Genomic DNA, 24,199 nt, shown 5'->3' on the forward strand with positions numbered 1-24,199 from the left:
ACACAAACATAGAACTTGTATCAGGTTCAAATGAGATCATTTGAAATATATTTAAAACATATATTTATTGACTCTTTAAAAGGATGTGCAGATTCAATTATTTTGTGGGTCAAAAAATTTCCATTTCAATGTAGTAGTGTGTTTTAATTTTCTTGATTGTATTTAAAAGAAATTTTTAAATGTAAGTTCATTGTCTTTCAAATTAACCCTTAGCAATTCTAGATTATACTTGGAGCCTGAGATACTGGGTGTAGAAAAGTAATCTTTATTAGAAAAGTAACCTTTATTAAGTCACATTTTTACTCCATACTATTTTTAATACTCAAAAGTTGCCATAGCTCTAATATACCTGGCCACCTCATAAAATCTCTTGTGCTGTTTTCACAGCTTCCTTGATAGTTCATTCTCAGTATTCCACTTGAATTCTCCCCATTTGCTCTCTCATTCCACTTGCAGACACCAATTTGTCTCCCCACTTTGTTTTTTTTATTCTGAATTTTAGAGATTTGTGCCTTTCTTTAAGGTAAGTAAGGTAATAAATAAAATGCTGAAGCATTTCCAATGCTTAATTACATATTTTGAAATCTTATAATTATTTATTCTCTTAAGTATATAACTTTTTTTCATAGACTCTTCTATCAGACATATGGTAAATTCATATATTTTTAATCTATCCACATGAAATAATTAAATATGTATCCTTTTGGATAATCATTATAGCATTTAAATAAGAAAACTTACACATAATATTTTTAGATAGTGAATTATAAATAACCAATTTTGTTTCTGTTTTACATTAAAGGTGTAAACAGGGGCCTTCCCTGGTGGGACAACAGGTTGAAGTGCAGCACTGCAAGCTGGCCTCAACTCCTTCAGTATGAGTTAATTCCCTTCTCAGGAGGTGACCCACATGACTCAGCAGACCTCTCTTGCCTTGTCCACTGCTCCTCTAAGCAGTGTACTTCTTCATCAGTCTGCCAGTTCTTTTCCCCAATCTGTCTTTGGTGAATGCTCTCACTACCCCTGCACCTCTTGCCTGTACCCCAGTTCTGTATGCATAAATAAATGAATCTAAATAAATCCTAAAAAAAGTATAAACAGTAATATGCATATGTGCAGTTTATTACTATAAGCATTTATAAATCCAACAGCAAAAATTCTGAGCTCAATTTCTATTTTTGCATGTATGTCTTATTTCTCAAGCTCAATAAAATTCTGTAAAATATTGATATTAATGGATCAGTAATTGCTTAGGATATATTTAATGTTTCTATTTTATCATTTTTTTGTAAGATTTATTCATTCAGAACTGGGGTACAGGCCAGAGGTACAGGGGTGGTGAAAGAATTCACCAGAGATAGAGCAGGGAACAGAACAGGCAGACTGAAGAAGTACACTGCTAAGGGGAGCAGCTGGTGGGTCTGGAGAGGTCTGCAGCAACATGTGGATCACCTCATGCATGCTGGGGATTGAACTCTTGCTGAAGTGGCTTTAGCTTCTTAGTGCTCTGCTTTAACCTACTGCGCCACCAGGGAGGACCCTTATATGCTTTAAAAAAAAAAAATATTTAATTTACTTATGCGTACAGAACTGGGGTTGTAAGAGGATTCACCAGAGACAGAGTGAGGAGCAGAACAGGTAGATGGAAGAAATACACTGCTGAGGCAAGTAGCGAGGGAGACAGGAGTGGTCTTCTGTGCCATGTGGGTCACCCCCATCCCCCAACTGGAATCGAACTTGTGCTGACAGGACTAGATTCATAGTGCTGTGCTTTAATCCATTGTGCCATCAGGGAGGATCCTCCTTTTATACTTTTAAGATAAATATATAACTTATTTTTTCCTTAAAAATTAGTAATGTATGATTTTATAATACATTTGAAAAATTAACTTGCCAATGATGGACTGATAGCTGTATTGTTTATCCTACCTTTTAAATAATGACTTTTATTTTTTTCTTTTAAGACAAAAGATCCAGAGCTTCACCTCTTTCTGAATGATTACACGTCAGTTTTCACAGTCACGCAGACTGGTATCACTCGCTACCTCACCTTACTTCAACCAGTGGACAGGGAAGAACAACAAACTTACACCTTTTCGGTAAAGATATTACATATATTATATATACATATATGTATGTAACAGAAGATGTCTATTTAAAACTCAAAAGTCAATGACTTCAGAGGAAAAATATTCTCAAATAATGCCATAGAAAATATCAGCAATAAAAAGCTGTCACATGATTTCTCCTTTTTTTATGTTTAGAAGTTTGTATAGTTATGTTACCATGATTCTCAACAAAAGGAAACGAAATTTCATATTGCAAAGTAGAAAATGGGAATTTTCTTCTTTACAATAAATCCATGGTGTAGCCTTATATTGAGATAACATAGTCCTCAAAGTTTTTTAAAAAAAAGGCACTGAATTTTATTTTATTATTGTTATTGCATTTTAAATTTTGCAGTAAGAATCACCCAGTGGTTAGGACAGGTGATGATCCCTTCAACCCTCCCCAACATGCTTCAATATCTGGAGACATTTTTGGTTATCATTACTATTAGGGAGTGCTACTGGAATCTGTTGAACATCAAGGATGTTGCAAAATATCTTACAATCCATAGAACATCTGTCCAGAGCAAAGAAGTATCTGTTTCAAAATGTCAGTTGCATTGAGAAATAGAAATCAAGAAAAATTTCAAAAAAGGAAGATTATTAAAGCAGTGCTTATAAATAGTTGTCATCATGAGGTGGAAAAACATACAGTGATAGATGATAGATAAAAAATATATATGTAACATGCCTGCACACATACACACACAGGCAACAGATAAGACTAATAAGAAGTGAGCACAGTGAAAGTATAGTATAGTTGTAACTGTTGTCAAGACTCCTGAACTAGATTTTATTTATAAACAAGGGATCTATGGGCAAATAGAAAGGTACAAGAAGCTGCATTATGGTATTAATTATTTATCTCAGACCTTCTAAAATGCTAATGATTTAATCAAGTTATTTCTATAATAATGTCAATGAGTCCTTTAAAAGTTGCCATTTATGAAATATTGTGCATATGTGGACACTAACCTTCTTGACTAAGAAAACATGTAATTGTAAAGGCAACTACTGCATTGTATACAAAATTATGTAAAAGTGTAGAACACTTGACTATTTTGCTTTTTAAATGCTAAACAGCAATTATGAATCAGCAATGTTATTGAGCTCCTTCAAGTTTCTAATATATTTTGCATGTCTGCTAATATAACTTGGAATTAAATACATTAAAAATAAAACTGAGTCCTCCATAATTGCTTCTTAATATAAAAAAAACTTGATTATATATGCTATTATAATTTTATAAACAAAAATGTTAGCATTTTTTTAAAGATTTATTTTTTTTTATAGTTACAGAACTAGGGTACAGTCCAGAAATGTAGGGGTTGTGATAGGTTTCACCAGACCAAGTAGGGAGCAGAACAGACAGATAGACTGAAATACACTGATGAGGGGAGTACTGGGTGGGTCAGGACAGGTGTGCCACGCCATGTGGGTCAGCTCCCAGGAGGGGCCAGGGATTGAACTGGTGTTTCCATGGCTTTGAAGAGCTTCATAGTGGGGTGCTTTAACCTGCTGCACCACCAGGGAGAGCCCCAAGCATATTTTTTATAATGAAAATTGCATATAGAGAGTCTAATGGTAAGGATGAATTCTGTACTGCTTATATTTGCAAGATTTTTCTACTAAATGTGTTTTTCTGCCCTCAAAGATAACAGCATTTGATGGTGTACAAGAAAGTGAGCCAGTTATTGTCAATATCCGGGTGATGGATGCAAATGATAACACACCAACCTTTCCTGAAATATCCTATGATGTCTATGTTTATACAGACATGAGTCCCGGGGACAGTGTCATACAGGTAACTATTCATAAAATACGGGCTTATAGAAAGAGCATGAGAATATACTTCTGTCTGCAGTTCACAGTGCATTAGTTAATAAATTGATAAAGTAATCAAAATGAATTTAAGATTTAAAGTATAGTATAATTTACCTTAAAGGGCGATAAATTTCTGGTTACTTTTCAAATAAAAACAAAAATACATACATTTTAAGTCAAAATTAACTATTGTATAAACACAAAATTTTTAATTTCTTTATTATAATTAATGTCTTAATGTCCTAAAGTTTACATACTGAAGCTTTGAGTATTACATATATAGTATAAAATGTAAATAGTTTTGAAAAATTTTAGAAATAATTGAAAGTTCTTATAATTATTCAAATGTGCATTAACAAATTGATAGGCAATCCAATAGACTTTGGTTATTTGTACATAAGCAGGAATCAATTTCAGTAGGAAAATTAATGTCATTCTTTGAAAAACAGAAACTAAGCAAAACTTATGATTTGTTTTATCATTTACCATTAACTATAATTAACTACATTCAAATGAGCTGCAAACTATCTCAAAATATATATTTTTTTTGCATACTGGGTAAATGATCTAAGTATGAATCTTAAAAGTTAATATTCTTCTTTGAAGATATCTAGGAATTGTGGAATGTTTGACCTCAGACTGCCTATATGTTAAAATGCTCTAGGATACACTTCAGAAATATAGATTACTGTGATTCATTTGTCTTTCTGAATTTAAAGTTCTAGGAGCAATACTTAGGTAATCAATGTTTAAAAACAAAAAAAAAAAAAGTGTGTCCCTGGTAGCACAAGGGTTAATGTCCCAGCACTATCAAGTTATCCCCAGGTACTTTGGTCTGAGTTTGGTCCCAGCTGGAGAGCTAATCTAATGTACAGCAGACCTCTCTTGTCTTGCCTGCTGCTCCCCTCAGCAGTGTCTTCTAGCAGATGCATCTTTTCTGCTCCCCACTCTGTCTCTGGAGAATTCTCTCACCCTCTGCACCTCTGGCCTACACCCCAGTTCTTGTATGCATAAATAAAGATAATAAATCTTAAAAAAAATAATAATCAATTGGTTTCATGTGCCCAGCAACATAAAGACTACTGATCTAAGCTGAGAATCTGATTAAGCTGAGAATCATTCCCAAAAAAAAAATAAAGTTTCTTATAGGCCAGAAAGACCATGATTCTTTATGCTTTCAGAATACCTAATAACTTCATATTACTGCTACATCGTACATAAAATACTAATAAATATATTTGTATCTACTCATTTCATCGTTTGATCATAGTTTAGGATATTTTAAAAGCAGTCTGTATTATGTGTGTGTGTGTGTGCATGTGCATATATGTACATTTTGCAGCAGATATATTATTTTTTCGACAGCTTTTGTTGTTAATTAGATAATTAAGTCCACCATCTGCATGCTATTATGAGAATACTATAAATTACACATCCTGCACAAATACAGTGAAATATTGTGAACATTAATAGTAAAGACAATTCAAAAAATGCTAAAATAATTAAAAATAAAATGTGAGCAGTCCTAAACAGTAAACAATATATTTATGTATTAATGGCATCACCTTGGGTTTTGCATCATTTTGACCCTCTATACCCTCCTGCCTCATATGTGCTGAACAACTTGTATGTGAATGTGCCTTGTTCTTCATTTTCTTGAATGACTTATTCTAACTTAAGATATTTCCTTTTTAAGTATTTTATTATATCTTCATTTTTCTTTCCTGCTAGGACAGCATTTCTTAGTAGTTTCAGTAGGTAATCCTGTGATTTTTCCTTTTACAACCCAACAATTTCACAGTAGTTTGTGATACAGCCCTGTGTCCAGATCCCTGTGAAAGACTGCTGAAGAAATATTTGGCATGATAACACCCAAATATTTGTTTTGTGCACTATTTTCTGTTATCACAGAAGCATTCTTCTTACCACAGATTTTTAAAGGTTACAGGAATTTCAACCCAGAGCAAAGTAACACCACATTGAAAATCTTTTAGTAAAGATTTATTTATTTGTGCGTACAAGAGCTGAGGTGCAGATCAGAGTATAGGAAAGTAAGAGGATTCATCAGAGACACAGTGTAGGCAGAACAGGCAGGATGACTAAAACATACTGCTGAAGGTAGCAGAGGGCTAGACAAGAGAAGCCGCACCCAACTGATGCTGCAGTGGCTGGGGATGGTGCTGAGACTAAACTCCTTGTTCCACCAGGGTAGTCCTTCTTAACAGCTTAGTGAATAGCCTCCCAGTACACACATACACTATTATTACTTTGGCTGTGCACACAGCCAAAGCATTTATGACCATATGAAATTGTTTATATTTTTTCTTTTGTCCCACACAAATTGCATCCCCAAGCTATCAGCTACTGTCTTGCTTACATGTCTCTGTAATGCCAGCACATGACAGATATATTAGTCACACAGTAAATATTTATTCACTATGTATCATTACCATATTTACATAATATAATTGGTAATATAAATTATAACTAATTAAATGTTAACCCTATCCCTATTTTATTTAAGATATACTTTCCTGAGTGATATTTAAATTGGCATCATTTTAGCTTGGCTTCAAGTATTCATGTATGAATATTCTCTGTGGAAGTGGGATAAAATATTTCAAATAGTCACAGTAGTTTATTGGTTATGGTTGTCATATCTTGGTTATGGTTATTGTCATATTAATGAAATCTATTTTTTATCCATTTGTCTTTAGGGCAGAACTGTATTTCTGTATCGATAGCATCACAGTATCCATCATCCCTGATATCTATTAAGTGCCTATTATTCTAGATTTTAATACACGTTTAATAAATCTTACTTATGGATGAAGAAATGAAAATCTGTAGACAAATGGATATAATGAATAGCAAGGTATAAATGTTATTGGTCTTCAGTTTGAGTCAATTGATGGACCCAGAGAGCTATATTTTTCTTTACTGAGGCACTATTTCATAGGGAGAAAAATTATAGTTTATACAGATAAAGAAATGATAGTTATTACCAAGTTCCTATTTAATTAGACCTGCTTCTCATCATTATACTGACATAATAGAAAAGAAAAGTTAGTTTATACAGAAAACCAGTCAGCAGGGAACTAAAATAAACATAACTAAGGAAATGATAGTAATTATGTTATAGAAGAATTTCTCAAAAAACACTTGTTTGGGGGGGTCAAAAACATGATTCTGGCATTTTAAACCAAAAAAGTTAATTTCCCTAATGTCTCTATTTATAAAACAGATCATGCCTGCCTTTAAATATACCGTTTTACACATTTCCCTGAAGTTTTCAGTTTATAAAGGTAGATTGTTTGTATCTGTACACCTCTTATTATTAACATTTTTTAATGCCCCAAAGTGAAACTTTATATATAGTTAATATTTTTTTCTAAAGATTTATTTATTTATTCATACAGAACTGGGGTACAGGCCAGAGATGAGGAGGGTGAGAGGACCTACCAGAGACAGAGTGGGGAGCAGAACAGGCAGATGACGAAGTACACTGCTGAGGGGAGCAGCAGGCGGGTCAGGAGGGGTCTGCCAGGCCATGTGGATCTCTTCCAGGGTAGGCGGGGATCGAACTCATGCAGAGTGGCTTAAGTTTCTTAGTGCTGTGCTTTAACCCGCTGCGCCACCAGGGAAGGCCCTATAGTTAATATTTTTAATGTCATTCCTGTCCTGTGTTAAGAGTAGAGTAACTATAAAAGACACACCCAGTTTAAATAAATAAAAGGAGCATGTTTCCTATTTTGAGAAAAATTTTTTTAAATAAATGCTACAGAACAGTAATGTTCAAATGCTTTTTAAGGATTACATAATGTGATATTCCACTACACTCGCTACTGCTCAGTATCAGCTGACCTATTCTCATCAACCCAATGGAAGATCAGTTAATTTACTTTATGACCAATAACTTGAATTCAGAAGAGTAAAAGAATAAAAACCAAAAATGACAATGAACCCTGTTCAGAAAAGAGAATACTGATCACATGTTTTCAAGTATATAATCAGATCACTTTCAGTTCACTATTTTCAGTATAGTCTTGAGAACCTCTGGTTGATGTAAGAATATATTTAATAACTTGATTCTGTAAAGTTATTATTATTGGATAGCTTACCTTCACCTTCGAAGAATAAATAGGCTGGTTGTAAAGATTTACTTGGCTAGATCCTTATTAAAAGTTCTCAACTAAAAACTGGTTTTCTGACTTTATAATTCTTATCCTTATTTTAAAAATGAGTACATGATTCTGATATGTAGTATATGGCCACGTTTAAATGAATACAGTCCTAAAGTAGCATGTTCATCTTTCATTAACTGGAACTGAAATGTAATCAGATTATTAGTGTATCTAAAATTAAGTGGGGAGTTATTAGTATGGTCAAAATTATATTTGTCTGTTTTGCATACTTCATACTGCATGAAATATCATTTTTGTAGTCATGAATGATAAGCTACAAATCGACACTAATGAATGTCCTGCTCTAATTTTGTAAGGTCTCATTTTACATGTAGCTAACTTTGTTGATAAACCAATCATTCTATAGTAAAAGCATAGATTTTGATATAATGCTTTGAAAATGTAGATTTTAATCCCAGTAGGTAAAGTTCATATTCTATAGCTTATGTACCTAACCTTCTGTGATTTTCCTAAATGGTTTTTCATCCTGTTTTAATATTATGAGTCTACCTAAGGAGATTTTAGAAATATTGATGCTTGGAGTCCATCTTGAAATACTTTTATTTAAATAATCTTGCCACCAATTGGACAGATTTTACTTACTAAAACAAATCAACTCTTATGCAGCTGATTTTTATAAGCACTGCTTTAAATTTAGCAATATTTTTATACTTATAAATAATAATATGTTTAATTCATTAAGACAGAATCCCAGTGTAATAGAATATTTAATCATCCTGACTCTTTCTGATGTTCTTATTCTTCAGTTCTTATTTTCTTTTGTTATATATCTTCACATTTTAAAATCCATTTTGTTTCAACATCTTCACCTGTTCTCTAGGAGTTTTTCTGACTTTTCATTTTATATTATTACGATAGTCTATTTCTCCCTACTGATTCTTTCCTTTGGGCCAATAACATGCTCCATGTTCTCTGATCTAAACATTCCTTCCAGAAGATACTTCATGTTCCATTCTACTTTGATACATTACCATATTGACACAATTCTCCAAATTTATCAATCAAGCCAAAACCTATATTGGCATTCAGACAGTTGTAATGATCGAAAAATTTAAATTTAAATAATGTTACTTATATTTATATTTCATTAGGTTATGAACATGGAGTTGTTGAATCTGGCTATCACATCACAATATCAAATCCATATGAACTCATAATTCTAATGAGTTTCTAGTTTTCAAATTCAAAACATTTCTCAATCCTTAATCTATATAAAACTTTCGGCTGTGTATAAACCTCTCAGCTGTTTAAATATTAACATCTAGGGCCTCTCTGGTGGTCTAGCAGTTACGTCACAGCATTATCTCCACAAAAAACAAGTTTGATTCCCAGTCCAGCGTGCTAAACCACTTACTGCAAGCAAGGAGACCTTTCCTCTCTTGCCTACTGTTCCCTTTAGAAAGCAGCAGATTGCACCAAACCTGTTCTTCTGCTCCCCACTCTGTTTGTAGTGTATTCTATCACCCCCTGCACCACTAGCCTCCACCCTAGCTTTCTACACAATAAATAAAATATTTTAAAATATATTAACAAACATCAAAATGTAGCTTTCTGCTATTTCATCTATTCCTAAGTTTTCAGTGATCGCTTGTCTCATGTCTCCCAAGTTTTTTTTTTTTTCTTTCAAGTTTTGATTCATTTTTGTAAAAATTTATTCATTTATGCATATGGAACTGGGATACAGGCCAGAGGTGCAGGGGCAGTGAAAGGATTCATCAGAGACAGAGTGAGGAACAGAACAGGCAGATTGACAAAGTACACTGCTGAGGGAACAGCGGGAGGGTCCAGAGAGATGTGCTGTGTCATCTCCAGGGCCAGGGATATAATTCACACTGAAGCAGCTGCCACTGTCTTTCTTGGTACACTTTAACCCACTGTACCACCAGGGCTAGCCATCTCCCAAAGTTAATTGTTCTCTTATGATTTGAACTTCAAGATGGCATTATAGATATATACTGGACATGGAAATATTGATTTTACAAGTACTATAAGCAGGGCTTATCCACAGATAAATTAAGTAACATTAAATTTCATCTAAAACAGAAACAAAGACAGTACCCATACACACTCAAACATAAATCCTATCTTATTTTCAAGGCCCCTACATTGTGATGTGTCAATTAATCTTTGGTTATGTGGATTTCAGACCAGCAATTTTGGAATCATCCTTGTTTTCCCCATTTTTCACCTACCTGCATCCAGAGGATTATCCAGTTTCTGAAAACTCCGTTTATGAAATGCACCTGTCTGTCATCATGTCTTTCCTGTGTGTAGAGCTGTAAGCCATAAATACAGCTCTACAGCAGATTCTTTAGACAGCCCTCTACTGAAGATTCTGCACCACACTGCTACAAAGAATTCTTCTGAGAAATGGTTCAGAACAGATCCCCAGCCTGCTGGTGCTTACCCAAGCAAGAGTCCAGGCTCCAAACTTTTAATCTATGTACCTTTTCAAGTATTTTTAAAAAGATTTATTTATTTATGCATGTAAAGCTGGGATGTAGACCATAGGTGTGTGTGGGGATGGGGGGGTGGGGGGAGTGTGTGAGAGGATTCACCAGAGACAGCATGGGGAAAAGGACAGATGGAATCACTAAAATACACTGCTGCAGGGAGCAGTGGGTGAGATGGGGGAGATCTGCTGCACCATGTGGGTCAGCTTCCTGGCTGGGGATTTTGTCACATGCAGTGGCTGTGGTTAGCTTCATAATGCTGAGATTTAACACTGTGTCATCAGAGAGGCCCTATTTCAAGTATTTTTGTCTCATCTTCTGCTACATACCTCCATGTAATCAACTTTCAGATCACATGCTTTTTTTATTTTATTCATTTTATACATGAACTATCTTCACTGTTCTATGTGACTGAGATGTAAATGCCTCTCAGGTTTTAAGATGTGATCCATATTATTCCATTTTAGGTAAAACTTCCATTATATATTTTCCCCTTAATACTCAGTTCAAATGTTGTTTCTTTAATAATGTCATTAGTTGCCTAGTAATTAAGAATTCTTTTCCTGATGCTTCTATATATTCAGAAAGCAAGTCTATCTCCTACACATTTTATTATGTCTTGCATTAAAACTAACTTTTATATGTCTGCCTACCCTACTGAACTGCAAATTTAAGATGGACAGAGCTTAATCTAACCACATATAGTCAACATAATGACTTACACACAGTGGTGTTCAACAAACATCAATTGAAATTTAACTCTCTCAGTGAATGTCCTCTTAATCAGCTTATTAAGAGGCTAATTCTAAAATGTGTTTTGTAAGGTTTAAGAACTCTTTAATTCATACAGTGTTATCTCTTATATCCCTTTTCTAACATGCTACCTAATTTCACGGCACGCACCAGGCTACACAATTACAATTTTTTTGTGTGGAAAAATATTTTAAATTAACAAAATTCCTGATGTTTTTTCTCTTAGCTATGTTGTGGAGTAGAAATTACTTTGAAAATATTTCTTGTTCATAGTCTAATTTCATACACAAGTTAGTTTTTTTTTTTCCATATTCAAGTTTTTAGTTAATGGACTGATAATTAGTCCAAGGTGTCAAAGTTTACAACTGATGGAGTTGATGCTCAATCAAATGTAAAGATAATAGAATCTGGAGCCAGATAAGTAACTTTGGACAAATGTTTTAAGCTTGTATACCATGGTTTCCCTCATCTTCAAAAGGGTGATAATAAAAAAAATAAATTGTAATAATAGCACTATATTAATAATACTCATTTTGTAAATGATATATAAATACCTTCTACTTAATATTATTGTTGAACCATTTTTGTGAATTATATAAAACATGTAATGATTTTTTTTTAAGATTTTTATTTATTGGTGCATACAAGAACCAGAGTATGAGCCAGGTGTGGGGGTAGTGGTGATAGGATTCACTAGAGTCAGAGTGGGGAGCACAAAAGGCAGATTGACTGAAATACACTGCTGAGGGGACAGCAGGTGGGTCAAGAGAGGCTGGGAATGGAACTCATGCTGAAGTGACTATGGATTGCTTTATTGCGCTGTACTTTAACCCATTGTGCCACCAGGAAGGGCCCAAAACATATAATGAATATTAACATACTTTACTGTCTTACTGTCTATCTCTCTGTGTCAGAGGTATTACTTATAGTATTCTGTAGAAGAAACATAAACATATAAAATTAACTATTAGTGATTCTTTTTTTTTTACAATGCTCAGTGTTTAAGTAACCTTAGGATGAATGTATGCATGTTTTAATGTTTAACTATTGTTTCAAATAATGATATTTTTCTCTGTGGTATGTCTGTGTGTGTCCATATATATGTATTATGTGCTTGTAATACCACAATTGAAGTTTATGTCTTATATTTAATCTTACTAGGTTTAGTATTTCAGAAAATACCAGACAAAATTTGAAAAACAAAGCTTATAAACATATTTTCACATCATGATATTTGACCTTTGAAATACTTAAATTTACCACTAAAGACCATTTAATTTCCTAACTTATTGGCATAAGCATTTTACATAACCACTCTTAATCAATAGAGGCTACTCATTCATTTAAAATTTTTAATTTAATTTGAAATTTTGTTGAAGATTCTTTGCATTTCATTCAAATAGGTATCACTCTTCACCTAAGACAATGGCAATATCTTCCATTGATTTGTTGTTGCTGGAAACCAGAGTTATTCTTGACCCATTTTTACTCATTCCCACCTCCCAATCTATTGTTAAGTCCCAGCATTTTTTTTTTTTCTTCTTCTTCTTGCATTATCCTCATAGCCTCATATCTTGGAGCTTCTCTTTTGACTGTCACTATCCCAGTAATAGATACCACAACTATTTAGACAGCAATAATTCCCTCTTCTGCACTCAGCTATTTTAATTTCAAATCAAATCAGTAATACCTAAGCTTGATGACTTGAGTGGCTTCCCAGTTGGGTAAGCATAGACTGTAGTCTATATCTTGTGTCCCCAGTACGTTGATTACTCTCAGTTACATTACTTAACCATTTGTCTTTCTCTTATTCATTAGGGATGCTTACACTGTAACTAGACAATTCCTTCATATAGGTAGGATTAAATACATTCCAAAATTTTCCTTCCTATACTCTGTTCACTCAGTACCCCAGAACTTAATGGTCTGTCCTATATATTACAACTTAAATCTCTTAGTTAAATTTTTTAACTGCAGTTCCTGTGTTAGATTTTAAATTCAGATGGAGAAAAGATTTTGTCAGGTTCACTATTTTCTCTTTCTAAACCACTATTGTATACTCAACACTCTTTTTTGCATAGTCAACCTTTTGTGCAACACCTGGCACAGAGTGAACCTTTAATAAATTTTATTTAATGAATGGATATTGGTTAAAAAAATACTATGCAATGTATATATAGGTATTGGGAAATTACCTATAATTTAGGTTAATGTGTATTTTAAAATTAATCCAATAAATCTGAAGATTGATTTGTACCCTTAACTCAGTTTCTTAATTGGGTTATCCAAGGATAATTTCCAGTGGGGTCTCATGAGAAGCTAAACAGTCTGACTAAATACTTCAAGATAGTTATTACTCACACATGCAATTAAACATTGTGAAATTTTTAACAGCTAAGTTCTAGTAAAACCTTAGTAGTAATTTTGATAGATTGAGCTTCTTAGTGGATAAACTTAGGGAAAATGTCAATGATACAAAAATAGTAACAATACACATCTTGTATTTTTATAAGTAAAAGAAAACCCTCACATTTGGCTTTCAGGTTACTTTTTGATTATTTCCCTAACCTGATATATTTAGAAGCACACTGTATGGGATTAATTTTAACTTATATAAATGGTGCATTTAAAATTTTGACATTGTTCTCGTTATTATAGTTCTACATATTGTTGCTTTACTAGATAGATTTCAAGTTTGCTAATATTCTAGAATAAAAACATTCAGTATCTCTTAAATATTTTTCTTGACTGCATAATACCAACATATTTCTTTTTTTCAGCTGTTTCAATAACATTTCTGCCCATTTATTAATTGGAGTTTTCAGTGTTAAATTGAATGATTTTTGTACCTTTCCTGTTAATCCTCTCAGTTGTGCAAGATGTGAGTATTTTCTCATATTCAGTCATTTTTTTTAATATACTTATATTTTCTTTTGCCATTTAAAACCTTTTTGATTTAATGTAATCCCATTTTTTTTCTTTGTGTAAGTGTCACTTGTCTTGGAGGATGAGTCTCTAGATACATATTTGCAATTTATGATATAAAATGGATTGCCAATATTTCCTCTTGTTTGTTTTATGGTTAGATATTATATATAAATCTTTAGTCTATTTTTGTGCATGGATTTAGAGAGTGATCCAACTTAATTGTTTTATATATTGGCTGTACAGTTTTCCCAGGCTCATTTTAATAAAAGGTATCTTTCCCCACTCTAAGATGTGACTCCCTTAAGATGAATGAAGCACTGATAAGTGTGTATGTGTATCTGTTTGTTTGTTTATTTCTGGACTTTCAATTCTATTCAATTGACCCATGTGTCTCTGTTTATTCCAATATCATATTGTTTGAATAACTTAAATAGAATATAGTTTAAATTCAGATAATATGGTACCTCCATTTATATCCTTTTTTCTCATGATTTCTTTACCGATTTTTTGCTTTTTATGATGCTGTATAAATTTTAATAGTTTTTGTTTAGTTTATTTGTTGGTATTTTAGTGGGTATTGCATTAAGATTGAATATCCCTTTCTGCACAATACATATTATACTATATTGATTCTTCCTATCTATCACTATGGAATGCCTTTCTATCTCCAAGTCATAATCTATAGTCATTAATAGTGTTTTATAGTATGTATTCTATGAATCTTTCATCTCTTTGACTAGGTTAATTGCTAGGTATTGGATTAATTTTGATACAAGGGTGAATGAATTTATATTTCCTTACTTCTTGTTCATTATAAACAATAGTAACAGCTAATTTTTGACACTGATCATTTTCAGTAAGCTTGACACTGTTTCTAATAGCTTTTTAGTGAAGTCTGGGGTTTTCTTTGTACTTATTATTTGCAACTAATGACAGAATCAGTCCTCTACCTGGAGTCTTTCTTATAATGTCTGAATATTCTAGCTAAAATATCTAATACTAAATTAAACAAAAGTGGTGAACATGAGCACCTGTTATCGTTTTACTGATTTTAAGAAGTGTTAGATTTTATACTGTTAACAGTTACATTTTCCAAAAGATTTAGCTATACAACCTTTATTATCTTAAGGCGGATTTGATTTGTAGCCATATTGTTTCGAGTTTATATTATAAATGGGTGCAAAATTTTATCAAATATTTTTTTCTGTTTATATAGATGTTGTCACACAATTATTTTCTTTTGATGATAGTTTCATCAAAAGACTTTTTGGTATGATATATCCAATTCATGTTTCATTTATTTTACTCTCATAAGTCCCTCCTTCTGCTACCTTTAGGTCTTGTTTATTCCTCTTTCTACCATGTTGCTTAGGCGTAATATCAAGTTAGTTGAGGTTTGTCCTGATACTGTAACAGATACAGGTTTCATGGACTCCACAAACACTTCAGATATTTGAACTAAAAATCGCATCAATACCAATGAGAAGCACACTGGGACTTGAGGGTGGAGCTGAGCAGCCAGGTTAGGCTAAAACCAAATATGTGGGCCCTGAGGGAGCTCTTGGCCTGTTGGTTGGTGACTGGTCATTTGACTTTTGATCAGCTTTCAGTGTGCTATTGGAGTCAAAGTCAGCAGAACTGGTAGGATATTCTAGTTAACTTGTATTTCTCTCTCTTTTTCCCTGGGTTGTTCCTTTTTTCTTTCTCCTTGTAAATAAACCCGTTATCAAACCTTTTTGTGTGTGTTTGCAGTACAATTGGAGCTTAAGAGTGTGAGTGAGGACCTACAGACAGGCAACCCAATTCACATTGGGGTGACCTGTAACAATACCTCATATGGGACTATTGAAGTTATCTTCCTTTATGGATCACTTTTGCTGTATCTATTAAATTCTGATAGGTTCTGTCCTCCATTTCATTAGTCTCAATGCCTATTTTTCAATTTATGCTTTAAATTCCCGTAAAATCAGATAGCCATTAAGCATTGTTAAGTCTCCATAAATTTATGTTTTCGTTTCTAATAGCTTATTTCTAGTTTTATGGAATTGTATTTATTTGACTTACCTTTCTTACATCATTTTCATTTGTCTTTCCGATATTCTTCTGTCATTGAGTTTCTTTATTATAGGAATTCTGAACTCTCCGTTACCTATTTTTCATGTATTTATATTTGGATTTTGGAGAGCTGTATTCACCATGTGACATCAAAATCTGTTATGGTTTCATATTTCATAGTATTAGATTTTTGTCTTCCCTCTTTGCCACTTGAGATCAGCCTACTTTCATATTTTTTAAATGTGTGTCTTTAGTGATAACTTAGCATGTTGAACTATTTTATCTTTCCAACAATTGGTGTTGTGGTTTTCTTGACTTTATTTTGGCCTCCGCCTTTGTTCTATATATACTCTCATTTGCCTTTAAATTGCTGAGTCAACAGTTTGTGAGAGGGACTTTGAGAGGTACCTGTGTGTGTGTAGATGAGTTGTGGTTGGATTGGCTCACATTTGTGGCACCCTAATACACATCCTCTTAACATTAACATTTGGGATGAGAGACTACACAGCCCTCTGTGTATTGCAAAATATAATAACCAGACCAATAGGGTGAGAAGAGGGGTTATTGGAATGATTTTTCTGCTATTAATTATAGATACATACCTCAGCTTCTCCACAGGCTTTCCCCTCTTTCCAGTCAGTGAACTTCCACATAAACTACTCTCCCTTTCTCCAGCCTCCTGCATGAGTCTACAGCCTTGCTACTGGCACCCTACCCAGAAAACAACTGCAGAGCACTCTCTTTACCCATCTATTTTATGTAGAATGAGTCCACTTTTGATATTTTCACCAGTTTTTATTCTCGAAGTTACTATGACTCCCACTTTTGTCACTGCTACTGTCTCCCAAATAGTGTACAAATAATCAGTGTAAATATCATCTGAAAATTAAAATATAGTAAATTGTATTGTGTTTGATACAGAAGTCTTCAAACACCATGCTGCTCTACTTTCACAAGTAGACCAAAAAAAAAAAAAATATATATATATATATATATTAAATTTAGAACACAAATTGAAAGGAATCAGCATGACATAATGGAAAAGAGAAGTGAATTTCTAGAAACATAACATACTGTTTTTCTACCTTAGACAAAAATCAAAATAAACCAACCTCAGACACTTTCTGAGTTTCAGAGATAGTGGAAAGGCATAGAATGATTACTAAACTAATTTTGATTAAATACATTCTCACCACTTCTCATACTTAGCTGGTGAGTTTCATTGGAAGTTAGAATATAAAACATCCTTTTTTGCAAGAACATCCCACTTAGTTATAAAAAGTAATAGATTGAAGTAAATATTTAGATGATGAGGTATTCAGAACAGGATACTTTTATTGTTACAAATGACAAATTTGTATTTGTATAATATAGGAAATTCCTTTTCCATAAAAACAGAAATTCATGGTGTGGATCTAAATCAGATGTGAATTGCTTAGGAATGTATAGGCAACTATATATATACTAAAATAAAATATAAATACATTTCCTTATTATTTACTTCTACTTAGTGATCTCAGATTCTATTGTGACCCATAAATCTCTTCATCTGTTAGGAGGTATATTAGAAACAAAGACCCAGGCTGCCTAGAATGTTAAAGTATCAAATGACCAGTACATTTATTTTATATCAATTTAGATATAATGTTTGCTGAAAATGTTTATTCTTATAAAGTCCTATGCTCATGTTTTAATCAAATATGATTTTTATACCCCTGCTTCATTTTAAAACACCAATTTGAGTTTCTACTGGTTTGTTATTTAGAATTGTTTAAATGTATCCTTTTATACAAAATCATATTTCTCACAGACAGCAAAGAGAGATCGAAAATGCAAATTAACTGTAGCCAGACTACAAAGAAAATATCAGGGACAAATCATTTAAAAAATGTGATAAGAGGATGATAAAAATATCTGGAATATGTACATATTACAAAACCAAGAGGTAAGAATTGTGGAAAGTGAGATTGAACTTCCTGTTCAATCTTGAATTATTTCTTACCATTTAGATATGACAACATTTATGTAAAACTATTAAAATCCATAATTTCACTTTATATTGACCTAATAACATGTAAACTTAACCCCTCCACCATTCCTGTTTTTATTTATGATACAGATTTCCTCTGTTAATCAGAGATATTTTGTGAATATTCAGAGATAGTATCTTAGTTCCTCATTTCTACCTTGGTTTACCAATAATTTATTCAAAATAGTTTTATTTATATGTGAGCGAAGTCAGGTGTGTTGATTCTTAACCTGCTATTGTATTACTTAGTACTAAAACTAAAATAATGGAATAAAATAATGTAACATGAAAAAATGGTATTTATTTTTGGTTCATTAAATTTCCTTGCTAATATGTTTTAATAGTTTCCTTCTGTCAGCCACATCTGTCAGTTTCCAATGCCAATTCTTAGACTGAGCAGAATTAATGACAGTCTCTCAAATTTACTTCTTTCCTTTAATTTATTTCCTCTAAATTATTCAGTCACAGTATTTGTGTTTCCTGAATGTTTTAGCTTATCTGTGGTTGACGGGCTCTGCAGTTATAGGGTTGTTTTTATCACCCTTGCTTTGTAGCACTGTTTGGTATTTACAGCATCTCCCAGATGGGTGCCCTCTTCTATTTAATTATCACCTAGCTTATCCCCTTCCTTCCAATATCATTTATGAAAATGTTAAATAATACCAATCATAATACCAACATCCCTGAAGCACACTCTTCAATACTTCTTAACTTGATGACTTGCCATTTATCATTAAATTCCTTTAACCAATTTAAGTCCCTGGAAGAATGTTAATATTAAATCCAATTTGAGCTAAATTTTAATTAAGACTTCCTGAGACATTGTGTTAAGTGATTTACTATAATCAAAATTGATACTGCCTGTGCCTCTCCCCAACCCCCACCCCAGATAATTTTCTAATTTTATCTACACACTAAAGGGAATGAATTTGTCTGGCTTGAATAATTCTCCATAAATATCCATCATTCATTTTGACTGTTTTTGCAAATAGTTTCTTTCTCCTTTGCCTTTAGGACTATGTCTGTCATCCTCATATGAGTTCCAGAATCATTTTTATGAAACGTGTTTCCTTCTGTCAGCCACATCTGTCTACCCCCAAATACCCATTTCTAGTCTTAACTGAATTAATCAGTCTCTTAAATTTACTTTTTTCCTCTAAATCATTTTTGCTGCTATTTCTGTGCCCGTTAACCATTCTGAAAGGAGTATATAATAGAAATCTAAATAAAACATGCGTAAATTTTCTCCTTAAGAATGATGGTGAGCCTTACTTAATTTACATTTTATCAGATTATTAAACATGCATCTTTGAATAGGACATTAATTTAGAATTCCTGAAATTGATCTCAAGTTTTAAGGTAACTGTGCATGTTCACATTTTGTCTAAAAGTACATGGTAGTGTCCATCAGTTACTGGCCAAAGGAGCTATACTGATTTATAGAAGTGAGATGCAGAGCTCAAAAATATGTTAAAAAAATGTCAGTAATGGTGCAGCAGACCTCTCCTTACCACCTGCTGCTCCCCTTAGCAGTGTACTTCTTTGATTGCTGATCTGCCTGTTCTGCTCCCCACATTTCTCTGGTGAATCCTCTCACCACCCCTGCACCTCTGGTTTGTCCCCCCGTTCTATATTCATAAATAAATAAATCTTTGGAAAAAAAAAAAAGGAAATGTCAGTAAATAAGAAGAATGTTCTACGGTTATATTTATTAGAATCATGTGTGTTTTCTTTATTCAATGAAAACATTTTATTGTTTTGCCCTTGTATGAATTGTGGCCACCTAGGCTTCCTCACAAAAATTTGATAAACTGAAATAAACAGTTTAGTGAGTTTGTTAAATGCACATATGATTTCCACTAGAATTTCTATTTCATTTTTATCAGAAATATAAGGAACCTTTAACATGTTAAATCATTATTTCCTTAATTTTACTTTTTTTTTTTTTTTTAAGATTTATTTGTGCATACAGAGCTGGGTACAGGCCAGAGACTCAGGGGCGGTGAGAGGCTTCACCAGAGACAGAGTGGGGAGCATAACAGGCAGATCGACGAAGTACACTGCTGAGGGGAGCAGTGGGCGGGTCAGGAGAGGTCTGCCACGCCATGTGGTCACCTCCGGGGCAGGTGGGAATCGAACTCATGCAGAAGTGGTTTTAGCTTCTCAGTGCTGTGCTTTAACCTGCTGCGCCACCAGGGAGGGCCCACCTTAATTTTACTTTTTAAAATTAATAATGGCCATGCTTCATTTAGAGATAATAACCTAAGTATTCTTTAACTATCATATGATATATTTCTAAAATAATCATGAACATGTGCAAATTAGCCTTACAAATAATGCATGTGATATTATTTCAAGGATTCTGAATCGACCCCCTTTCTTAAAAAAAAAAATGTTATCTGCTTCTGGACATTGATTTTAATTATATATTCTATAAATGAAAATGCATTTGTTTGACTCTGAAAAGGAAATGCTTTAGGCCTTCTTAGATTCTGTAAAATTGTGAAAATGATTCAGAAATTCTTATGAATTTTTTCTAACTCCAAATATAAATAAGTATGCTAGAACAAGAGATTCTCTGGGAGACAGGAAGTAAAACATTATGAATGTGGAAAAGGAGAGCTAAGGGAAGAATGAAGTAATAAAAGTGAACTTTACCTGTTTCATTTTTTTGAGGCTTCAATCTATAGTATTTTATGTTTATGTATCAAGAACAGGATATAAGATTTAGGGGGAAAAAATTCCTTAAAGCATATCGGATTTGTTGTTAGAACTTCCCTCTTCTTTCCTTTATTAAATTAAAGTAAAGCTAGTCTTCAAGATCCAAAAACTTTCATCAGTCACAGGAAGACAGAATGCTGCCTGGTGAGAATGCTTCAGTATCGTAATAGACCATAAAAGCCTTCCATCAAGTAAACAGTATTACATATGCTCAGCGAAGTTTCTGTACATTTGCTTTTGAAAATAAGCATTTAAGGATGACACAGTGGTGAAAAGTTGAGTCCCAAGAGGATTTATGTTGTCATTTTCAATTCCAGCTCACTGCAGTCGACGCGGATGAAGGGTCAAATGGGGAGATCACCTACGAAATCCTGGTTGGTGCTCAGGGAGACTTCATCATCAATAAAACAACAGGGCTAATCACCGTCGCTGCCGGGATGGAATTGATAGTTGGTCGAACTTATGCACTTACGGTCCAAGCTGCCGATAATGCTCCTCCAGCAGAGAGAAGGTAATTTATGTTGGAACAAATGACATCTTTTCATCATTCCTGTTTCACTCCATAATTAAATTTAAAAGTGCAGCAAGTATTCTTTTATCCTATAAGCTCTACATTAGCTCAGCGAATCATAACTTAGTCTCAGGAGTTGCATCTACTGATTTTGTTAAATTGTGGATAAAGAGCAGTTGAGGAAAAAAATGACCCCCAGAATAATCCCATATCATTTCACAGAATTGAAGGATATATGCCTCTTGTTTTAATGAGAATGGATCAGTAATACTGGAAGTATACATCCAGTTTATTTCTAAAAAGCAGTCACAGATATTTCAATGATATGTACCATCACCAGGTTTTGAATCTACTTCTCAATATCTGAATAATTCTTTAAATATGTAATATTACATAATTTAATAGTTATATAACAATTTAATAAGTGTTGTAATATTTGAAAATATTCTATAGACTATATTATTTACCTGTAGAATTTATAAGCGTCTGCCTTCTGTCTGTATCTCTCTCACAGTCCATCAATCCACCCATCCATCCACCCATTCACCCATAGTTTTATCTTCCTGTAGGATCTGGAGTTACTGGTTTTAGAATGTCTGAAGGTACCATAATGCAGATGTTCAAGGACCTTATAACATAGCAGAGTCTGCATATAACCTGTGGACATCCTTTTGTAGAGTTTAAATCATGTAGCAACATAATGTAAATTCTATGTAAAACATTATTATATTGTTTAGTGAATACTGACAAGAAAATCAGTCTGCACATGTTTAGTATAGTTGCACCACACAGACCTAATTACAAGGAAACTAGTTTCTGTCCATTATTTATTGAATACTTGTATATGAAACCTAGTTAGGGAGGGCCAGCTGTATTCTCTGTACAATACTGATATGTGACCGTGAAAGAGTAAAAAAATAAAAAGACTTCTTTTACAACTACATCTATCTAATATCCAACCTGACACACTCCTTTTATTAATTTCTTGTCTCCAGATTTTTAAGATGTATTTAAAGAAAATACAAATGGAAATTATTGTTTCTGTACCTTGCTATATTTTGCACCCCCAAAGGTATATTGAGGTTGTTTTCACAATGATACTTTTTCACAGCCACATAATATTTCTTTATACATATGAGATACTGATTAAGAATCCCACGAGTGATGGATTTTAAATTTCGTTTTCTCTTTCACTATCAGTGAAGGAATATGTGACATTGAAAATGAAAAATAAAATCAGTTTTAATGCATACAATATATATAAAAAGTAAATTCCCAGAAGTGAGAACAAATGGTGTATGTAATTATACATTTTAGAGATAACTGTTAAATCGTGTTCTATGGAGCTTTAATTTATATCTGAACACCAAATCTTGTAATGAGCAATTCTGAAATTTTTGTGTCATGTCAAAATTTGGATTTTTGACAGTCTGACAAGTAGAATAAAATGGCAAATATTTTTGAATACATTTACCTAATAGTGGGTTTAAGTATATTTTCTATGTTAATGAGCCAGTTCATTTCATTTTCTGTATATATGTGTTTATAGCCTTTGTCCATTTTTCTATTGCTATATTAATCCTAGATTAAAACTATTCTGCTTTATACCTATGATTTTGAGGATACATGTTGTATATTTAAACCTTTCTTGAACTTGAGATTTATCTGTGTATACTAGGAGATATTGACCTCTTTTTTTTTCAAGTAACCATGCCAATCCCCCATATATTAGATATTTCATTTATATTAATAATTTGATGTTTCATATATTTGTATGCATTTTAATTTGATTTTAGAATTTCTGTTGTATTAAATTAGTTCATCTCTTGTGAGCTAGTAACAGTTTTAAAATGATGCTTTATAATATGGTCTTACTAATTTACAATATTATTGTTTCCCTAGAAAGTCTACGGGTTAATTTTCTTCTTATTACTTTTATTTGGCTTTATATAAACTAGTTCAGTGGGGTTCTTTTTCCTATATTTTTGTTAGATCACAACCAATTATTAAGTAAATTACTTAGGGTTAAATTATATTTTTTTGATATTAAATCTTTCAAAGAACATTCTCTCTTTTCATTTATCCATCTTTTATGTATTTTAGTTTTTTTTTCCTTAAGAAATAATTTATTTTTTAATATATATTTATCTTTAACTGAGGTAATATTGGGCTACCCCCATTGAGTATTACCACCATACTATACCCCCACTACCTCACCCATAGACCATTATGTTCCATTTCCTCTTTGTTCTCCTCCACACATTGGTGCTTCAGTTCTGTAGTCAGAGATCAAGCGCTGGTTTTCACCTTGTCTTTATTGGACTGTTAATTTAGCTACTTTATATTCCACATATTAGTGAGGCATTCATTATTTATCTTTCTCCTTCTAACTTATTTCACTGAGCATTATAATTTCAAATTCCAACCATCTTACCCTAAATGACATGAATATTTTTTGATCGCTGAATAAGTATTCTGTTGTATACATATACATCTTCTTGATCTACTCAGATATTTTCAGGAACTTAGGTTATTGCTGTAGCTATAGTAAATAATGCCTCAATAAACATGAGAGTGCAGGTTTCCTTTGAATTAATGTTTTTTTTTTAATT

The 24,199-nt window shown here is 32.9% G+C and overlaps 1 protein-coding gene across 1 annotated transcript in view; it reads left to right on the forward strand.

Annotated features, from left to right (window-relative positions):
* Nucleotides 1-24,199, forward strand: part of PCDH15 (protocadherin-related 15) — a 565,802-nt gene that overhangs the window by 318,296 nt on the left and 223,307 nt on the right. Inside the window, exons 9-11 of the mRNA XM_004681080.1 lie at nucleotides 1,965-2,099; nucleotides 3,763-3,912; nucleotides 21,394-21,587. Coding sequence (XP_004681137.1) covers nucleotides 1,965-2,099; nucleotides 3,763-3,912; nucleotides 21,394-21,587 — 479 coding nt within the window. The remainder of the gene's footprint in view (nucleotides 1-1,964; nucleotides 2,100-3,762; nucleotides 3,913-21,393; nucleotides 21,588-24,199) is intronic.

This window comes from Condylura cristata, unplaced genomic scaffold (assembly GCF_000260355.1).
Source record: "Condylura cristata isolate star-nosed mole 26May11 unplaced genomic scaffold, ConCri1.0 scaffold00011, whole genome shotgun sequence".
NCBI classification, from domain to species: Eukaryota; Metazoa; Chordata; class Mammalia; order Eulipotyphla; family Talpidae; genus Condylura; species Condylura cristata.